At 39.2% G+C, this 17,670-nt stretch overlaps 1 protein-coding gene across 3 annotated transcripts; it reads right to left on the reverse strand.

Annotated features, from left to right (window-relative positions):
- Nucleotides 1-3,011: 3,011 nt before the first annotated feature.
- On the reverse strand, nucleotides 3,012-15,412 carry CCNB1 (cyclin B1). 3 transcript variants are annotated; one of them, XM_074201288.1, is made up of 9 exons: nucleotides 15,165-15,412; nucleotides 14,511-14,690; nucleotides 14,317-14,430; nucleotides 12,781-12,957; nucleotides 12,377-12,535; nucleotides 11,059-11,295; nucleotides 10,068-10,208; nucleotides 9,565-9,675; nucleotides 3,012-3,163 (listed from the first exon to the last, which is right to left on the reverse strand). In XM_074201288.1, exons 1-9 carry the CDS (start codon nucleotides 15,183-15,185, stop codon nucleotides 3,158-3,160), a joined length of 1,146 nt encoding a protein of 381 aa, XP_074057389.1. In that variant the 5' UTR covers nucleotides 15,186-15,412; the 3' UTR covers nucleotides 3,012-3,157. The 3 variants fall into 3 exon arrangements, with proteins under 3 accessions (XP_074057389.1, XP_074057387.1, XP_074057388.1); XM_074201286.1 differs by lacking the exon at nucleotides 3,012-3,163 and adding an exon at nucleotides 9,190-9,407 and having other exon boundaries at nucleotides 15,165-15,410; XM_074201287.1 differs by lacking the exons at nucleotides 3,012-3,163; nucleotides 15,165-15,412 and adding exons at nucleotides 9,190-9,407; nucleotides 14,867-15,009.
- Between the last annotated feature and the right edge of the window lie 2,258 nt (nucleotides 15,413-17,670).

Here is a 17,670-nt window from a genome sequence, read left to right on the forward strand (position 1 = left end):
GCCGGCGCCCCCGGGGGGAGCGTGCCCGTCCGGGCGGCGCCTGGGGCGCGGGGCCCCGCCAAGGCCCCGGGCTTCGTGCGCGCCGGGCCCGGGGCTCCGCCCCCGCTGCGGCTGCTGCTCCGGGCCCGGCGCGCCCGGCCCGCCCTCCGCCTCCGCCTCCGCCTGCCCCCGGGCGAGGGCTCCGGAGCTGCGCAGGGGGCGCCCGGGTCGGCCCGCCGGGCCCGGCTCCTCCTCCGGAGCGGTCAGGGCCGCGCTGCGCGGGGGCCTCCGCGGGCCGGGGCCCGCCTCCGCCTCGGGCGGCGCATTCAGGCGGCCGCTGCGCCGGGCACGGCCGGCCCGCGCCTCTTCCCGCTCCCGCTGCTGCGGCGCCTCCCCGCCCCCGAGCCGCCGGGGCCGGGCGCCCCGCACTTCCATGAGGATGCGCCCGAGTTTCCCGCGCCCGGCGGCCTTTGGCATTTGTAAGGTCACGTGCCTGGGGGCGGGGCCTGCCGGGAGGGGCGGGGCTGGAACAGGGCCAAAGGCTTTGACTGGGTCCGGGCGGCCCCGGCCCGGCCCGCCCCCCCCCGCCCCCCCCCCCCCCCCCCCCCGCCCTTGTGCCGGCTCTGCCGGAGCGCTGGGGACGGACTCACCCTGGCAGACCCGAGGGGCCCGAGATCGCGGGGCTGGGGCTCTGCTCTTCTTACGGTTGGCCAGGTGCGCGGTGGGCACAGCACCGGGCCTGCAGTCAGGAGGACCTGAGTTCAAATTCGACCGGACACATCATCATTACCCCATTACCTTGCAAAAAAAGCCTAAAAAAATGACATCTTGTTCCTCTTTTTACTCTTGGCCACATCTCTTGGGGGAGGGGACAAAAGATGATACTGGTTTGTCTGCTTTCATGTGATCAGTGAAAGCAAAGTGTGGTCACAGTCCTTGCTCTTCTAGTCTCTTAGAGCTCTTTTTATCCATTATGATTTAAAATTTCAGTTATCACAATTTAGGGTTTTTATAAAATGACTAATGTTTAGCATTGTCCAACTTTACTGACGTTCCTTGAATTAAATCAAGTTCCCAAGTGCCTGATTAAAATGCATTTTAAAAATCTAACCCAAGGGAAGCCTTTCCCAATCCCATTTACTTCCAGGGACTTCCCTCTGTTCATTATTTCCTATTCATCCAATATATTTCTCTTAGCAGTGATTTGGAGCAATCTTTCATATGGTTGTTAATAGTTTATAGTTCTTTCTTTGTCTATTCATGTCCTTTGACCAACCTCCCTACCTTGTGAGGCAGGTTAAAGTTGGTCAGGTAATATTCATTGATCACCTGTAAGGACAGGAGATACAAAGAAAGGCCCTTGAGGAGCTCAAAATCGATTGTAGAAGACAATATGAAAATATAAACAAATGAGATAGGTACAGAATAAAATTGAGATAATTAAAGCACTAGCTTTAATGGTTTCAGGGAAACTTGAGGGATTTTAGCCTTGATATGAATAAAGATATAAGACTGAGATGAGGTAGGTACTGAATAACAACTGGAAGGGACTTTTAGATATTGTTTAATTATTAGTGTTTCTTCTTGCCCAGTTCTACCTTTCTGGGACTGCACCTGGCTTAAAAGTGAGGAAGTTACCTCGAAGTTAATTACAATATGGTAGTGACAACATGAAAGGACAATGGAGTATATTTATTGCTACTAACATATCTTGAGATTTCCAGAGATTTGATTATCCCTCCAAAAAAATTTACTAGTCACATAGTTTGCATTTATTTATCTGTGAATTTTTTGTCCCCATAGTCCTCCTCATCCCAGGAACCATTTATATTTACAAAGAAGGCTCTTAAATGGTCACTAAATTGAATCCAACTCAACCCTCTCGTTTTACTGGCAGAGAAAACTAGAGACAGACCAATGCTTTCTTTCCATCACACTACCTGTCTGTCCTCCCAGATTCTCTATTCTTTCCTCCCACCTCCAAAACACAAGCATACAGAGAACATGCAATTGAGCTATAATTCAACCTAGAGATGGTATACTTAAAAAAAAAAGGTAAAAAAATTCTCTTCCTGAATATGGAATATGAGTCAAGTATGTTGATTCCACAGAGATTTAGTTTTATAATCTCTATATCCTCTGAAGCCCTATAGCACTCTGACCCTCTTTTCACTTTTCTCTATTACCTGGATGCTCTTACCTCAAGGACTACAAAAATAGCCTCCAAGAGACCGTGGATTATATCCCACTGCTATTGAATTTGGTATGTAGTACCTTGGACAGAGGTGTTACAGGGATATTTAAGTGAATTTACTATATAAATTCTATGAATTTCACTCAACTGAGTTAGCTAAGTCTATTATAGGACTTTTGGCTAAAATGAAGTATGTTTTTCTTGATAAGTCCTCACTTTGTTTCTATTCTCATTTGATTGGTTGATGATATTCAAGGCTAGAATGATGACACACTGATACATGAACCGAGGATTCTGGCTTTGAAGGAATTCATTCTATGAAATTACAACAAAGACTTATATAGCAAATAAATAATGGCATTATTACAGTTGGAAAAAATACATTAAGTTCCCACTGAGTTGATTACTGAATTTTCCACCTGCAATGCAGTCATGAATGAACTTCTTTGTTACTTTACAATGTGGAAAATATATTGTAATCATTAATATTAGTACATGAAATAGGTAATATGGACAACAGTTTTGTCAAACTTGGTTAGAGAAGTGTTGTTTATTTAAATAAATCTTACTGTGAAACTCATTCATTAGTATCAGCAAGGATTTGATATTAAAAACTTGTCTATGACAGTCCTATAGAAATTGACCTTGAGAATGAAGTTTCAAAAAAAAAAACTTGGAAGCAAACCTTGCAAAACCTTGCACTGATGCAAAGTGAAATGAGCAGAATCAGGAGAATAATTAATAGAATAATAGAAATTAAAGATGAACAACTTAGACTTAGGAACTGATCAATGCAATGGAGCCAACCACAGATCCAGAGAACTCAGGATCAGGTTTAGGTGATAGACGTAGAGTTCAAACTGAGGTTTATTTTATTTTTTGGACATGGATAATGAGCAAATGTTTTGCTTGACCACATAATTTGTAATGGGTATTGTTTTTCTTACTTTCTCAATGAGGGAGGGAGGGAAGAGCAGGAAGAATTCAGAACTGAAAAAAAAAGGAATAAAAAGAAATTAGCCCTGACAATTTTCAGATCAAGTTCTTTATCATCCTGTTGAAACTTTCAAACTGAGATATCATTTTACATCTATGAAACTGGTTAAAATGATTGAAGGAAAAAGTAACAAATGCTGGAGGGGATGTGGTAAAATTGGAACACTAATTCATTGTTGGTGGAACTGTGAACTGAGCCAACCATTTTGGAAAGCAATCTAGAATTCTGCCTAAGGAGTTATTAAACTGCCCTTTGACTCAGTAATACCACTACTGGGTCTATTTCCAAAGATAATTAGGGGGAAAAGAATCTATGTGTTTAAAACATTTATTAACAGCTCTTTTATTGGTGGAAAATTATCTTAAAAAAACAGATTTGTATGAAATATTGAACAAAAAAAGTAGAGGCAAGATAATGTTGTATATAGTAACAGATATATTAAGAACAACTTAAGTGATTAAATCGTTTAATTATAAATACCTAAATTAACCAGAGATAAAGATGCTATCTACATTCAGAGAAAGAACTGATAGATATGAAGAACATTTCATATATATGCATTTTTGTATACATACAATCGTGTGTGTGTGTGTGTGTGTGTGTGTGTGTGTGTGTGTGTGTGTAGTCTAGTCTAATGGTAGCCATCTCCAGGGGAAGGAAAAAAAGGAAAATTTATATGTTTAAATTTAAAATACTCATATTTAAAATGAATTGTGTTGTATATACTAAAATTGCAGTTCCATGTGTAAACATTTTTAAAAACTAAATTTTTTAAAACAGGTTTTGAAAGTGCTTGTTTTATTGCTTAAATTAAAAATAAAATGAAAATAAACCTTTTTAATTTTTTAATTCTGTCACTTTTCTGTCCATATTTATCGTAGCACTGAAACTAATTTTGTTAAACTAATTACTAAAAAATTTTAGTAATGGTGAGTATTTACCAAATTCTACCCAGAGTTTAGGAAAATTGTAAAACAAAGGCACTGAATTTAGAGTTTTGGGAGGAAGATTCAGAAAGACCTTGGTAGACAGGTTTGAACTGATCAATCCAAAGTGAAAGGAGCAGATAACATTATGAGTTGATAACATCATCAAGGGGAATATAAGATTTCAAAATACTACTCAGAAAAGGCAAATTTTAAAGCTACCTGATAAAGGAATAGAAAATAGATAATAGAGTCTTATAAAAGACCAAAAATATTTCAAGTTGATTTAGAGCTAGAAGGGACCTCAGAGGTCATTGAAACCTGCCCCCTCATTTTAATGATTTTTCCAAGGTTTTACAGTCAGTATATAGCTGAAAGAAGAATGTGTTCAGGATTTTCTGACTTTAATTCAGTGCTCTGCCATAAATTTAGCAGAGATTATAAAGTACTGTGAATAATGATTTCAGACCTATACTACATAATAAAAAATCCTGATTACATCAGTGGCTAATATTTTTTAAAGTATTTGATGTTTTGTTTGTACATCATAGATTTTCTTCCCTTCTTCCCCTTTCTTCCCATCTCTTTTTACAAAGAATACAAGTTATATAATAGAAAAAAAATACCTCAAAAGACTCAACATCACATGCAACTTGCAATTCCCATAAAGATGCAACAGGAAGTATTTTTTCAGTCTCTTTTTTTGGGGTCAAGCTTAGGCATTGCAGTTTCACAGCATTCAATCTGCTGTATTTGTTTTCTTTCTATTCAAATTGTTATAGACATTGTATATATAGTTTTCCTGACTCTGTGTATTTCCCTTTGCATCAATTCAGATTACATCTTCTTAAACTTCTCCAATTCTTTTTTTCTTAAAATTTGATTCTGAGGTGAGATTTGAACTCAGGTCTCCCTGACTCCAGGGCCAGTACTTAGCCGCCCCTGTCATATTATAACAATGTTTCATTTCATTCAGGTACCACAATTTGCTAAGTCATTCTCTAATCTATGAACATCTAATTAATTTCCAGTTCTTTGCTACCACAAATAGTAGTCTGGAATACTTGTAATCTTTTTGTATGCCTCCTTAGAATACAGATCTAGTAATGGAACCTCAGGGTCAAAAGGTATGGACATTTAAAATACTTTGACATGATTCCACATTGCTTTCTCAAAAAATGGAATGAATTATTAAACAAAAATAAGTAAAAAAATAATCAAAATATGCACAATAGAGAATTTATCAAAAAAAAAAGAAAAAAGATTGGCATCAGAGGACTTAGTGTGCTGACATTCAAGGACAGCAGATTGATGAGAAAAGGGAAAACTGGGGATGTGAAGTTCAAGAACTTGGCGGAAGTTTTGGGATGGCTTCAGGACAACTTGGGAGTTGATGTTATTTCCTTACTTGGTGACAAGATTGTAAAACTCAAAGTGTTGAATGACCTTAATCTTTTTGGTATGAACAGTTTTTTTGGGAAACCTAACTGAACTGTTAATTGGTAAAATTTTTTAGTTAGACTTGGAATCAGGTCTTATTTGTCAAGAAGATGCTGTAGGTGGAAGTAAAAGGGGAGCCAGTGTCAAGCAGCTGGTTCTACAAGTAAAAACTAGCTTTAGGCAGTAAAGTCTGTTCTAGATTATTTTATTAGGAATGACCATGCTTACATCATTCTGGAACAAATAGGTTATATTTTACGTGGCCATTTGCAAATTATAAGTTAAACATACAAGAAATCAATACATTGTGCTATATATATATCCTTAAAAGCATCACCATCTTTACTCTTAAAAACCTAGATGATGACCATTTTTTTAATTGTTGAAGCTGCACTGCAAAGTACAGAATACCAGAAACATTTGATTCTCTTACAGTATTTGAAACATTGAACAAATGAAATTATACAACAGAATTCAAAAGTCTTAATTAAGAAGGCATTAATTGAACCTTTGCACTTCTAAAGCCTTCTTGTGTTGTCTGAAACTAAGGTTGGTGAGCAAAAGCTTTGGTCTGAGTGTTTACATGGGAGTTTGGGGAATACTAGAGTGACTGGAAAATCTAAAGACAGCTTTAAATAAAGACTTTGCTTATTTGCAACTTATTCCATCAAAAGTAATGAAGCAGATAGCTGCTCTCTTCAATAATTCCTAAACCAGTAATCATACTAAAACATACATACCACCATAAATCTTTCCCAAAGGATTGTGTAAAATGCAATATATTACAATATTACAACAAATCTATGCAAGTTTTTTTTCCTCCCCAAAACAAGGGGATCTTTATGCTTGCTCATTTCTTTGATCTTAAGAATTTACACATTTCTGATACTTTCCTAATAAGATGAATTTGCCAGTATCTCTATTCTTAGCAAACAAAGAAATCAGTAATTTATTCACTTGACCTTTATTGAGCATCTGTAGGATGCAAGGTACTGTGGAGTATACAAAGAACTCACATTTCTTTAGTACTTTTGGGTTTACAGAACATTCTCCTTATAATAAACCTTTGAGGTTTCTAAACTGTAAATGTTTCCATACTTACACATAAAAAAACAAACAGTAATTTATTAGTTTCACATTTCCAAGACAATAAGAAAAACTGATTTAAATTTATGAAAACAGAACCATTTCCCACCTGATTTAATGGTCAAACAATTTCAACAGGTTATGTAAAGCTGTATTTTTTTAATGATTCAAAACATTATTAGAGAAATATGAACTAAAACAGTTTCAGGATTTCATCATACAACCATCAGATTGGCAAAGATGACAAGCCTATACTCTAGCACCTTAAAGAGATCAAAGAAAAAAGAAAAGATCCTATATTTACAAAAATATTTACAGTTTTTATTGCAGGAGGAAAAACAATCTAGAAACTCAAAGAAAATCCCCCATTACCTGGGGAAAAACTGAACTATAGTGTAAAAGACTATAATGAAATGCTATCGTGCTCTTTCAAAAATGAGAAAATAGATGTTTTCAAAGAGACTTGGGAAAACTTTTATCAACTAATATAGTGTGAAATGAGTAGAACCAAAGAACAACTTATCAATCTTATAAAACAATTCTTGTACAAATGAATGAGGAATGATGAATACCTGATAATAATCCTGTAAGAACAAATTCTGAAAGTTCTAAGAACTTGATTAAAACAAATGATTACTCATGATTCCCAAAATCTGATGAAAGCCAGCTATCCACCTTCTGACAGGTGATGGATTCAGTATAAAGAACAAAACATGCGTTTTTTTTGAACAGTCAAGGAGGAAATCTGTTTTGCTAAACTATGCATATTTGCTTCAAGAAATTTTTTTTGTCCCAGCAGTGCAATGTGGGAGATAGGAAGGGTATAAGAAAACATTTCTATTGGCTTATAAAAAAAAAACAACTGAGTTTCACAACTAGTAATAAAGATCAGAGCCCAGGACTCAAAACTCTGGAGCTTTCTATAACATATGACAATCTCTCCCCTCAAGATAAAACTTGTAAATAATTGACAAAAAAAAGAGTGATCAGTAGTACTAGAAAACATCAAGGTTTGCCAAATACTCTTAAGTATTATTAGGTATCATCTCCATTTTGTTCGGCAAGTCTGAGTCAAAATCCCATAACTATTTTGAAGGCAGAATTTGATCTCCAATCCTATATACAAATCATTCTGCTCATACAAATTATGTTGAAAATTCTGTTTACAGGCTTTATGGAAACACTAGCATTGGCTTCTGATATTTAAGTATTATCAAAAATGAGAACAGCACAAATTAAAATCAGGAAGATACTGAAATAGGAAGTCAGTGTAAAGCTATAGCAGTAAATGATGTACAACAATCTAGAGACAAAGAGGAAACTTACTGAAGAGACAGATCACAGTTGTAGGTGGGAAGATTACTGTGGTAGTGCTATAGTAGAGGAAAGCAGAGAAACCAATTAAGGGTAGTATCTGAAATCAAATTAGTTAAAGATTAAAAGGAGCTGAATTAAGTGCAGCAGCAGCAGGGACATTTTGAGAATTAGAATTCACAAAATTTGGATAGGAAGTGGGTAAAGAAGTCAGATAGATGGGGTAAAGTTCTTATGCTTATCAGAAATAAGAAAAATCTGAAAGAACAGGTTTAGAGAAAGTGGGTGAAGTTTTAGTTTTAAGTTTAGGCCTGATCTGGCAAGATTTCTGGTGATATTCAGCAGGCTGTAATGAAGGGCTGATAAATAGGTGCTAATTGAAGTCAGATGAGAAAACGCTGACAATTCTGGGTAGGATAGCAACATTTAAGGAAAAGATAAGTCACTGAAGAGAGGTCAAAGAAAGGACAAGTAGGATCATGTGATACTGTGGAAGTGGACAGAAGTGTTCAAGTGGGCTCTTTGATTCGATAATTTGTGGTATAAACCCCAAGTAGTTTGAATATGGATTGGAGAAAAAAGGAGGTAGAGAATGAGGAAAAGGATCTGGAGATAAAAATGACAGAGGGTGAATTAGGAAGATTTGTGAAGATATATTAAGAGTTCTTAGCCTGGGGCCTATAAAGTTATTTTAAAATATTTTGATAACTATATTTCAACAATTTCCTTTGTAAGGTATGCATTTTATTATACACATCAAAAGACTGCTAAAGACACAGTCACGACACAGGTTAAGAACTTTTGATATACAAGAAAATCTTAAGAAGGAAGAGTTGAGAGAATCTAGGGCAGATGGCATGGATGGTGAAATGGAGGCAAACAGACAGCTTTGAAGGCAGTAAGGAATATCTACCAATAAGGAAATCAACTGAATACAACAGTGTTTCAGCATGAAACCAGAAGATTTACAATTTGCTAGTTTAAAATCTTCCTTTATTTGACAATATAACAATGAAAAAAAATTTTCTAAAGGGAGGGAGGGGACAGATCTCTTCTTTGAATTTTTAATTATATCAGCCTATAGACCTCCTTTACCTTTGATATGGCAGGCATAGCACTTAATTGTTTTACTCATTAGTCTGAACACAAATTCCAGGTTGACTCAACCTTTACCTGCTTTAGGTCTAACCTGAACAAACAATCCCTAAAATGCTTTTGGGAAGACTGACATTAAAAAAGTTAACACATAAAAGTAAAAGGGACAAAAGAAAACTTTATTATGACAAATATTTGGGAGCTATAATATGTACAAAATGGCACATGGTGCCAATCTCATTGTAGATTTTACTATAAAGATAAAGATTTACACTTTTGTGAGTGGCCTGGCTAGATCCTGAATTACTACAGAATTCAGTTGTGCAATAGTGCTGATCTTTGCATGCTTAGTGCTGGCATACTTATTCTTGATAGCCTGAAAGAATTAAAAAAAGAAAATTAAGGAAAATCAACCAGTATAGATCTGATAACTGCATATAAAAAAAAACAACCTAAAGCTTTTTCTTTTTAAAATACAATTTTCTCTAGCACAATTATCTTTTGACTTAACAGAAATACCCATTTCCACTTACCATGTGCTTTGTAAGCCCCCGGTTCACTAGGATCACATTCTTAGCCATATGCTGCATTACAGGAAGAAGGGCATCCTCCGTATAAGACATGTAGTGTTGCAGAGTTGGAGTCTATGAGTCAGCATATCGAATAAGAAAATAGTTGTAAAGCACTTTGCACAGGGCCTGATATGCAATAGGTAAGCACTATATAGATGCTAGCTTATATTATTCAATTAGGAGATTTTTAAATGCTAATCTCCACTTTTCATCAAATAAAAACTGCCACCTAGAAATCCATGACCATGTTTGTACTTGCTAATGAAATTCTTTTAAAAAAATCCTCATTTCTTCAAGTCTCTATCTCATTTGCTTTCGGAGTGAAATCAGAAGGAACAGTATCTTAGTATTTACTTTTTAAACCAGTCTGTGGCCTTAACAGATTTACAGGCTGAAAAGTCTCAACAAAAAATACAAGTACCAAGAAATTCACTCAAGTTTAAGGTGAAGCTCACAGGACTTACCCATTCACCATTATCAAGGACCTTCAATGCCAAGCAAAATGCACTTGCTGCAATCTGGGAAGGAGGGAAGTGGACCATATCATAATCCACCATTGTGAGTTCCATCAGGTATTTGGCTAAGGTGTGCTGTTCAATGTCAACCTGGGAATGAGAAGTCATTTTCTTCTTGGGGAAGAGTTCATTAAACTTGCTTGGAAACTATTTGATTTAAGAAAAGTATCAAACTCCACCCAAAGAAAATGACCCCCACAAATCTAGACTTTAAACTTCCATTACTATAACCCACCAATCAATACCAGGTCAATGCAAGACCCCACATAACTGTCTACACAACTGTCTTCTTGCCATCTGCCTTACCAGTACAATCTCTAAAGTTCCCAAAAACCATGCCCTGAATTAAATTAAAATTGATTTTGGGACATTCAGCCCCTGTTTTCAATTGTTCTGAATGATGAGAAAGCACAAAATCTTCTGTATCTTGTTGTCTTTAGACCAGACAATGCTTCACATCAGATCCAATCACCTTCTTGCCATCATGAGACCTGATCAGTGCCCAAAAATGTTTCATCTCTAAGATCTTAAACTTCTATAATTTCCTGTCTTCTACATCTCCCAATGCCTTAGGCTTCCCAAGCCTGGTCTGTGTAAGTATAAAAAAAGCCAAGTTCATTCCACAGCAATCCTTTCATTGGTTTCCCAGTGATTATCATATAATCTATAGCTGTGTTTGGAATAGGCACAAGCTCCTGAAGCTAAAACCCAGTTGTTCTGTCAGGAAGTTTCTCATCTTCCAATTTTATGGGATCATTTGAGATCATCTTGCTACCTTTAAAGCATTTTACAGGGATCATCCTGCCTTTAGAGTCTGAATATACTTTCTTTCATATAGGAGGTTCAATGTTCAGCTAAATTGGCCTTCTCCCCTCATGATAGCAACTATCAACCTTCATATCTCTATAACCCTTCCTTGCTCATCAAAGATTCAACTCACCTCTCCAACCTTAGATGCTCGGCGTAAAAAGTGCAAGGGTAAAGGACGACCCAGACTGAAATCTAAAGCTTTTAAAATCTTCATTTCCATCTGCCGAATCTGGTGCTTACTGTATGTGTGGTCAGTTACAAAGGCAAAGTCCCCAATTTCAGGTGGGTACATCTCTTCATATTTGCTGGCAATGAACATGGCAGTAACACCCACCAGCTGCAGCAGTTTCTTAGGCACACTATTATCCTGCAAGATTGAACCATGAAGTTTAGGGACTGAAATGAGAGTGGCTGCCAAATGAATGTAATGCAAACAAGCTTCTCTTCATGACAGGTAGCTCCTTCATGGACCACTTCTGAGGAACTTAAGAGAAACATTTTCCCTTTCCCCCTTCAAATTCCCAGTCTGGCCAGAAGATGAACATGAATGAGAAACCACTATTGGTGGGCTTTGGTAGACATTTGATTTAGAATTAATAGTCATTAGAATACTGTTTTTAGTCACTAACCCATTTGAAGAAACCTGAGACACTCCTCTACACTAATGTCAAAAACAGACATTACAAAAACCTCTCTCGTAATCTTCCTATTATTATTATAAGCATAAAGAGTAGCTTAAGCTTTATAGGATCTGAAAAGAGAAAGTTCAGTCACAAAGCAAGTTGAAAGTTCTTAAATTATTTTAAAGCATTGAATTTTACATATTTGAACAGAATGTGGTGGAGTAAGTAGAAAGAATGTTATATCTAGAATCAGAAGAACCAGCTTGGAATCCTGGCCTCAGACACACTAGCTATGTAATCAAGAGGAAGTCACTTCACTCAACCTCCAAGTTTCATGTTTCTCAACAGAAAAATGGGAATAAAATCTATCTCACAGGCTTGTTTTGGGGTTCAAATGAAAATGTATATTTATCACCCTATATAAATGTCATCTAAATTATGATGGGATAGTAATACTGATATTTACATTATTTAGGATTTAGAAAGTACTTCATTTAAGCACAAAAACAACTCCTGAGGGCTTATGTGTATTATATAATAATATATAAGTGCTCAAACATCACACTTATTTTACAAGTGAGGAAACTGAGGTTCAGCAAGTTAAAAGAACATGCCTATGGTCTCACAGTTAGCATTGAGATAGTTCAAACTCCAATCTTCCTGAATCCAAGGTCAGTCTTTCATCCACAAGATTGCATTTGTATTATATTTCATGTTTTAACAGAGACAATTCCAGGGAATTAGGAAAACTCTCTCAAATGGCAACTTCATAGGTTTTTCAAGAGATCAACACTCAGCACCCATCTAAGGATTATCTATGCTCACCTGCATAAATCGGTCAATAATGGCCACAGTCATGTACATAGTCTCCTGTAGCAACCTGAACTTCATTTGCACTTGTACCAACCAGTCAATTAGGATGGCTCTCATGTTTCCAGTGACTTCTTGACCCACAAGGTATTTTGGTTTAATTGACTGCTCTTCCTGCATGTAAAAAAAAGTAAATTGTCTTTTGAAATTATATTTCATGAAGCAGAGTATCTAGAACACAGGAGACAACTGTAACCAGGAAGGTCATTTATTGCTAAATAGTTAAAAAAAAGTTCATCATCTAAATGCTAGTTATTCACAGACTTATTAGGTAAACTTTAATAGGCCTTACTAAAAAATATTTTAAAAATAAAAGTAACAGGAAGTTTGTTTAGGAAGATTCCAATAAGAGTACTAACCTCAAGTTGTCTAAGATAACAATAAATATCTTTCACATATTCACTACAAAGATTTGGATCAGCTGTATCCTCTGCATCAACATCTTTCACTGCGAGTATGACATCAGAAAAAGCTTGGCACAGAAACTCTTCTGCAGGTGCACACCCAGATGTTTCCATTGGGGATGGAGAATCCACCTGGTTAACAGAAAGCTCTTGGAATTAAAACTGTAGTGCTATGTATATATACATATGTATCAATATGAAGGTTGATTTTCTGATTAGTTATCCACCCACTCAAGAAGCTATTGCTACATGGATGTCTCTATGTGCTTTGCTCCTCACAAAAAAAAAAATCTTCAATCTGAATTCTTCAGCAGTATCTCCTGGACTAATAATGTATCAAATGTGGACTGGTTTTACAAAAGCCACAAGTTTGTTGATTCCAGATTTAAACACAACTAGAAGCAAATATGAAACATTCTGGGCTTTTTCTTGTTGACACAATGGAAGTATTCAATTACTGTGTCATTTGATCATCATCACCAAAAGTAAACTTGGAGGGGCGGCTAGGTGGTGCAGTGGATAGAGCACCAGCCTTGGAGTCAGGAATACCTGGGTTCAAATCTGACTTCAAACACTTAATAATTAATTACCTAGCTGTGTGGCCTTGGGCAAGCCACTTAACCCCGTTGCCTTGCAAAAACAAAACAAAACAAAAAAAAGTTTATTTATGCAGTCTTTGAGGGGGTTTTGTTGGGAGATGAGGTCCAAGAGTTAAAAGATTGGACAGACCCTGTTAGTAGGAAAGGCATTGTTGATTTGAATAGAAGGCAGGATTTTAGTTTTTCTTTCCTTTCTTCTTCCCTGTCCGTACGCAGGAAGAATTCTAATTCTGGATCCTGTTTATATTGTTCAGGAACAATTCACATCACTGCTACAAAAACAATCCCTAAAAATGGCTCATACAAAACAATGTGATTTGTTCAGTTTTTTCAGTCATATCTTACTCTTTGTGACCCCATTTGGGTTTTCCTGGCAAAGATAAAGATAATGAACTGGTTTGCTATTTCCTTCTCCATTATGTATCCATTTTACTGACTAAGAATAGAGGCAAAGAGGGATTAAGTGACTTGCTCAGGATTGAACAATTTTTTTTAGTTTTTTTTTTAACGCAATGGAGTTAAGTGGCTTGTCCAAGGCCACAGAGCTAGGTCATTATTAAGTGTCTGAGGCTGACTCCAGGGCTGGTGTTGTCCACTGCGCCACCTAGCGGCCCCCTATTTAATAACTGTATGATGTTGCATTTGAAGTCAGATCTTCCAGTCTCCAGGTTCTATGCACCCCACAACCTACCTGCACTTAAATATAGTATAGCCAATAGAAACTCAGTAACTTTAAGGAAATGTTCCAACATTGGAAAGATGCTCTTCAAAAGAGACGGTATGCAAATCAACAGGGTTTCTGTCTATGCCTTGTCAAGGCAATTCATTTGACTGGAATCTAAATCATGTGGAAACATCAATCAAAGAAATGCTGTCTTTTGGAATTGGCTACCTTATTAGGCTCAGGAGTTAATTTCTCTTCCTTAACAGGCTCAGGCACAGGCATCTTTTCTACTGGTTTGGGGGCTTTTTTAGCCACTACTTTTGCTACGGGAGCTTTGGCTTCCTGGAAAGAAGAGACAAAAAAGAAGGATTTACAGTTGGAAAAGGAAGATCCACTGGTAGGAAGAGAAGTAAGGGAGTTACCTTTTTCAGTGATATTTTGGAAGGAGGTGCCTGCTGCTGCTCACACACTTTGTTGCCAATGTCACCCAGGGCCGTTCTAGGCCTCAGCCCGGGCTTGGAGGCGGCGGTGGATGCCGGCACCCTTTTGGCAACTGGGACATTACCACCCTTCAGTTTATTCTCAGCATTTATCTTCATGTTCTGCAAAGGGAACCAAAAAATTACTTTAAAACAAGGCAAAAATGGTTATAGGGCCAAAAATGATTAAAGTTGTAACTGTATATAGAGTTCAATCGAGAAAGGCTGGATTCGGGAGAGGGGCCAGGAGACCCTTTGCTGCCCCTCCCCCCGTCACTGGGCTGCCATCCCCGTCCTACCCCCATCTGCGTGGAGGAAGGGCCTTCACCGCCCGGGGCACAGGGCCGCCGGGGGGGGGGGGCTCCTGGGCCCGGCTTCAACGTCCCTAACCCACTTTCCACTTTTAATCCACTTTTTTATCTCTGGGATTTTGGAAAAAACGAGGTTCTCTCCCCTTCCCCCGCCCCTTTTCCCGGAGCCCCGAGGGGCGCCCCGCTCCGCCCCCACCCCGCGCCCACGGTGACCCTTCTAAGCGGGGGCTGAGCCGGGGGGGGGGGACGGGTTAGGGGCGCCGTTCCACCGCCCCCCACCACTCACCCTGGTAACGCGGAGCGCCATGGCCTTTCCGGGGCAGCTGACAACAAAGACACACGCACGCGCACACGCACACACACACACGGACACACACGGACACACGCACGCACAGGAGCCCAAGAAACGCCCGGGCCGGCCCGGCCTAGCTGCCGGGAGCGCAGGGGAAGCGGGCGCGGCAGCAGCCGTTCCTCCCAGCACGCAGTGGCAGCCGCGGCCCAGCCTGAGGTTTAAACCCCGCGCAGCTCCGCGCTCATTGGCCAGTTCGTCGCGTTCCCTCGCCCCTCATTGGTCGGCCGCGGGTTCCTCCGAGAATGCGTTTCCTTGGCGATCCCGGCAGGACGTTCGACGGGAGGGCGGGGCTAGGGGCCGGGCCGAGCTCGGCGTTACTCACGTGGCGGGGGGGGCTGACACTTCGCCGCCCCGCCCCCTTCCCCGGAGACCGGCGGCAGCGCCGGGGACTTTGCTGTCCAAAGTGACCCGGAAGCATTGGGCGAGGGGGGGGGGAGGCATAAAAGGCGTGGCCAGCGCTTAACTGCCCGGATCCCATTGAAAATTCCTGAGACTTTGAGCGTGTCCCGGCACCGTGATACGTGGTGGGAAGTGGGGAAAGGGCGAGGCAGAGAAAGGCAGGAACCGCCCTGCCCTCGAGGGGGCTGACCCGGCGACCCGGAACGGCTATTTCTCTTCCTCCACAAGCTAAGTCATTTGTCCCGGGGAGGGTGTGTGTATAGCACCCATGTGGGTATATGTTTTTCCCCTAGGCATCCTAGCTGCCAATGGGCAGCTTGTGGATGGCGCGCTGGGCTGGGAGTCAGGAGGCCGAGAGTTCACATGCAGCCTCATAACCGTGGCAAGTCACCGAACCTTGACCATATCCGGTCATTTTATATATATACATATATACATATATATGTATATATGTATATATGTATATGTATATATGCATATATACATATAATTTATTATACATGTGTGTGTATTTTATTTATTTTTTTATTTATTCCAGATTTTTGCAGGGCTTGCCCAAGGCCACATAGCTAGGTAATTATTAAGTGTCTGAGGCCGGATTTGAACTCAGGTCCTCCTGACTCCAGGGCCGGTGCTCTATCCACTGTACCACCTAGCCGCCCCCCGTCGTTTTAATTCATATCTGGTCACTTGGACCCAGATGGCTCTGGAGGAGAAAATGAGGCTTCCCCTCAAATCCAATTCACAGGCCTGTCCTGGCATCACCTCCCTGACAGCGTGGCTTTTGAGAAGGAAAGACAAACATCATCATCAAGCTTAATTTTTATACACACACTTTCCAGGTGTATGTATGCATGTATGGAAGTATATGATATGGAAAATATTCATGCAACTATTAAACATGGGAACATGTATATATAACTGGGAAATATATAACACAGTAATGGGTGTCCTTCATTCTCAAAGAAGACCACAACATCAAGGAGGTGATGCCATGACACTGGATTTGAGTGAGGAGTGCTGTGCTAAGTCCCAGCCTCACTTTCTCCCCCAGAGTCATCTGGTGGCCAGATGGGAATCAGGACAGCAGGAGATGCCAAACAATCAGGGTAAGTGACTCGCCCAAGGCCACACAGCTAGTAAATGTCTGAGGCTGGATTCGAGCTCCCATCCTGACTCCAAGGTCAGTGCTCTATCTGCCACTCCATCTAGCTGCCCTATATAATATGGAAAATGTATATGATTATTAAACTCAGAAATAGATGTATACATATTAAATGTGAAAATAAATGTGTGTTAAAACTGAAATATCCACATGTGTATATACACATATACATAATATTTATATTTAAAATGTGGAAAATGTTTTATTTGTATGTGTATATTTAAAACCTTAAACCCCAAGTTAAGTGAGAGGGTGTCTACCCCAAGCATGTGATGCCTTCCACCAGCAAAATGTCTGTATAGACGCATTTACATACACACAGACATTTTCCAAGTTACACATATATAATAAATAACATGTGTATATATGCAGTTTCCAGTACATACATGTATATATTTGTATATACAGGGTGATGTCTTGACTTTGAATGAATTGGACTTAAGGGAGGCAAAGTTGAGCAGTCTTTTAGGTCCACTCTTCCAGAGCAATTCAAGGGAAAAGTAATAATAACTAGGGATACTGAGGATGACCTTGGCATCTTCAAAGTCTGACCAAGCTCTAATCATTCCATATGACTATTGGAATAAACTATTTTCATCTGCTCATTCTGCTGGGGGGAAATTTTCACATGCTTGGGGTAATCACCCTCTAACTTACCTTGGGTTTAAATACATATTTACACATAAAGATTTTCCATTTTTTAAACATATATATGTGTATCTCCAGGTTTAACACACGTGTAATTCCAATTCAATAAGTAAACATTTCTAAGTGGAATATTCATACACACATTCCCCATGTTATATATTTCCATGTTTTATATATAGATATGTTTACATGTTTAATATTTATACACTGATTTTCCATATATATATT

The sequence above is a fragment of the Macrotis lagotis genome, chromosome X (assembly GCF_037893015.1).
Source record: "Macrotis lagotis isolate mMagLag1 chromosome X, bilby.v1.9.chrom.fasta, whole genome shotgun sequence".
Taxonomy (NCBI): domain Eukaryota; kingdom Metazoa; phylum Chordata; class Mammalia; order Peramelemorphia; family Peramelidae; genus Macrotis; species Macrotis lagotis.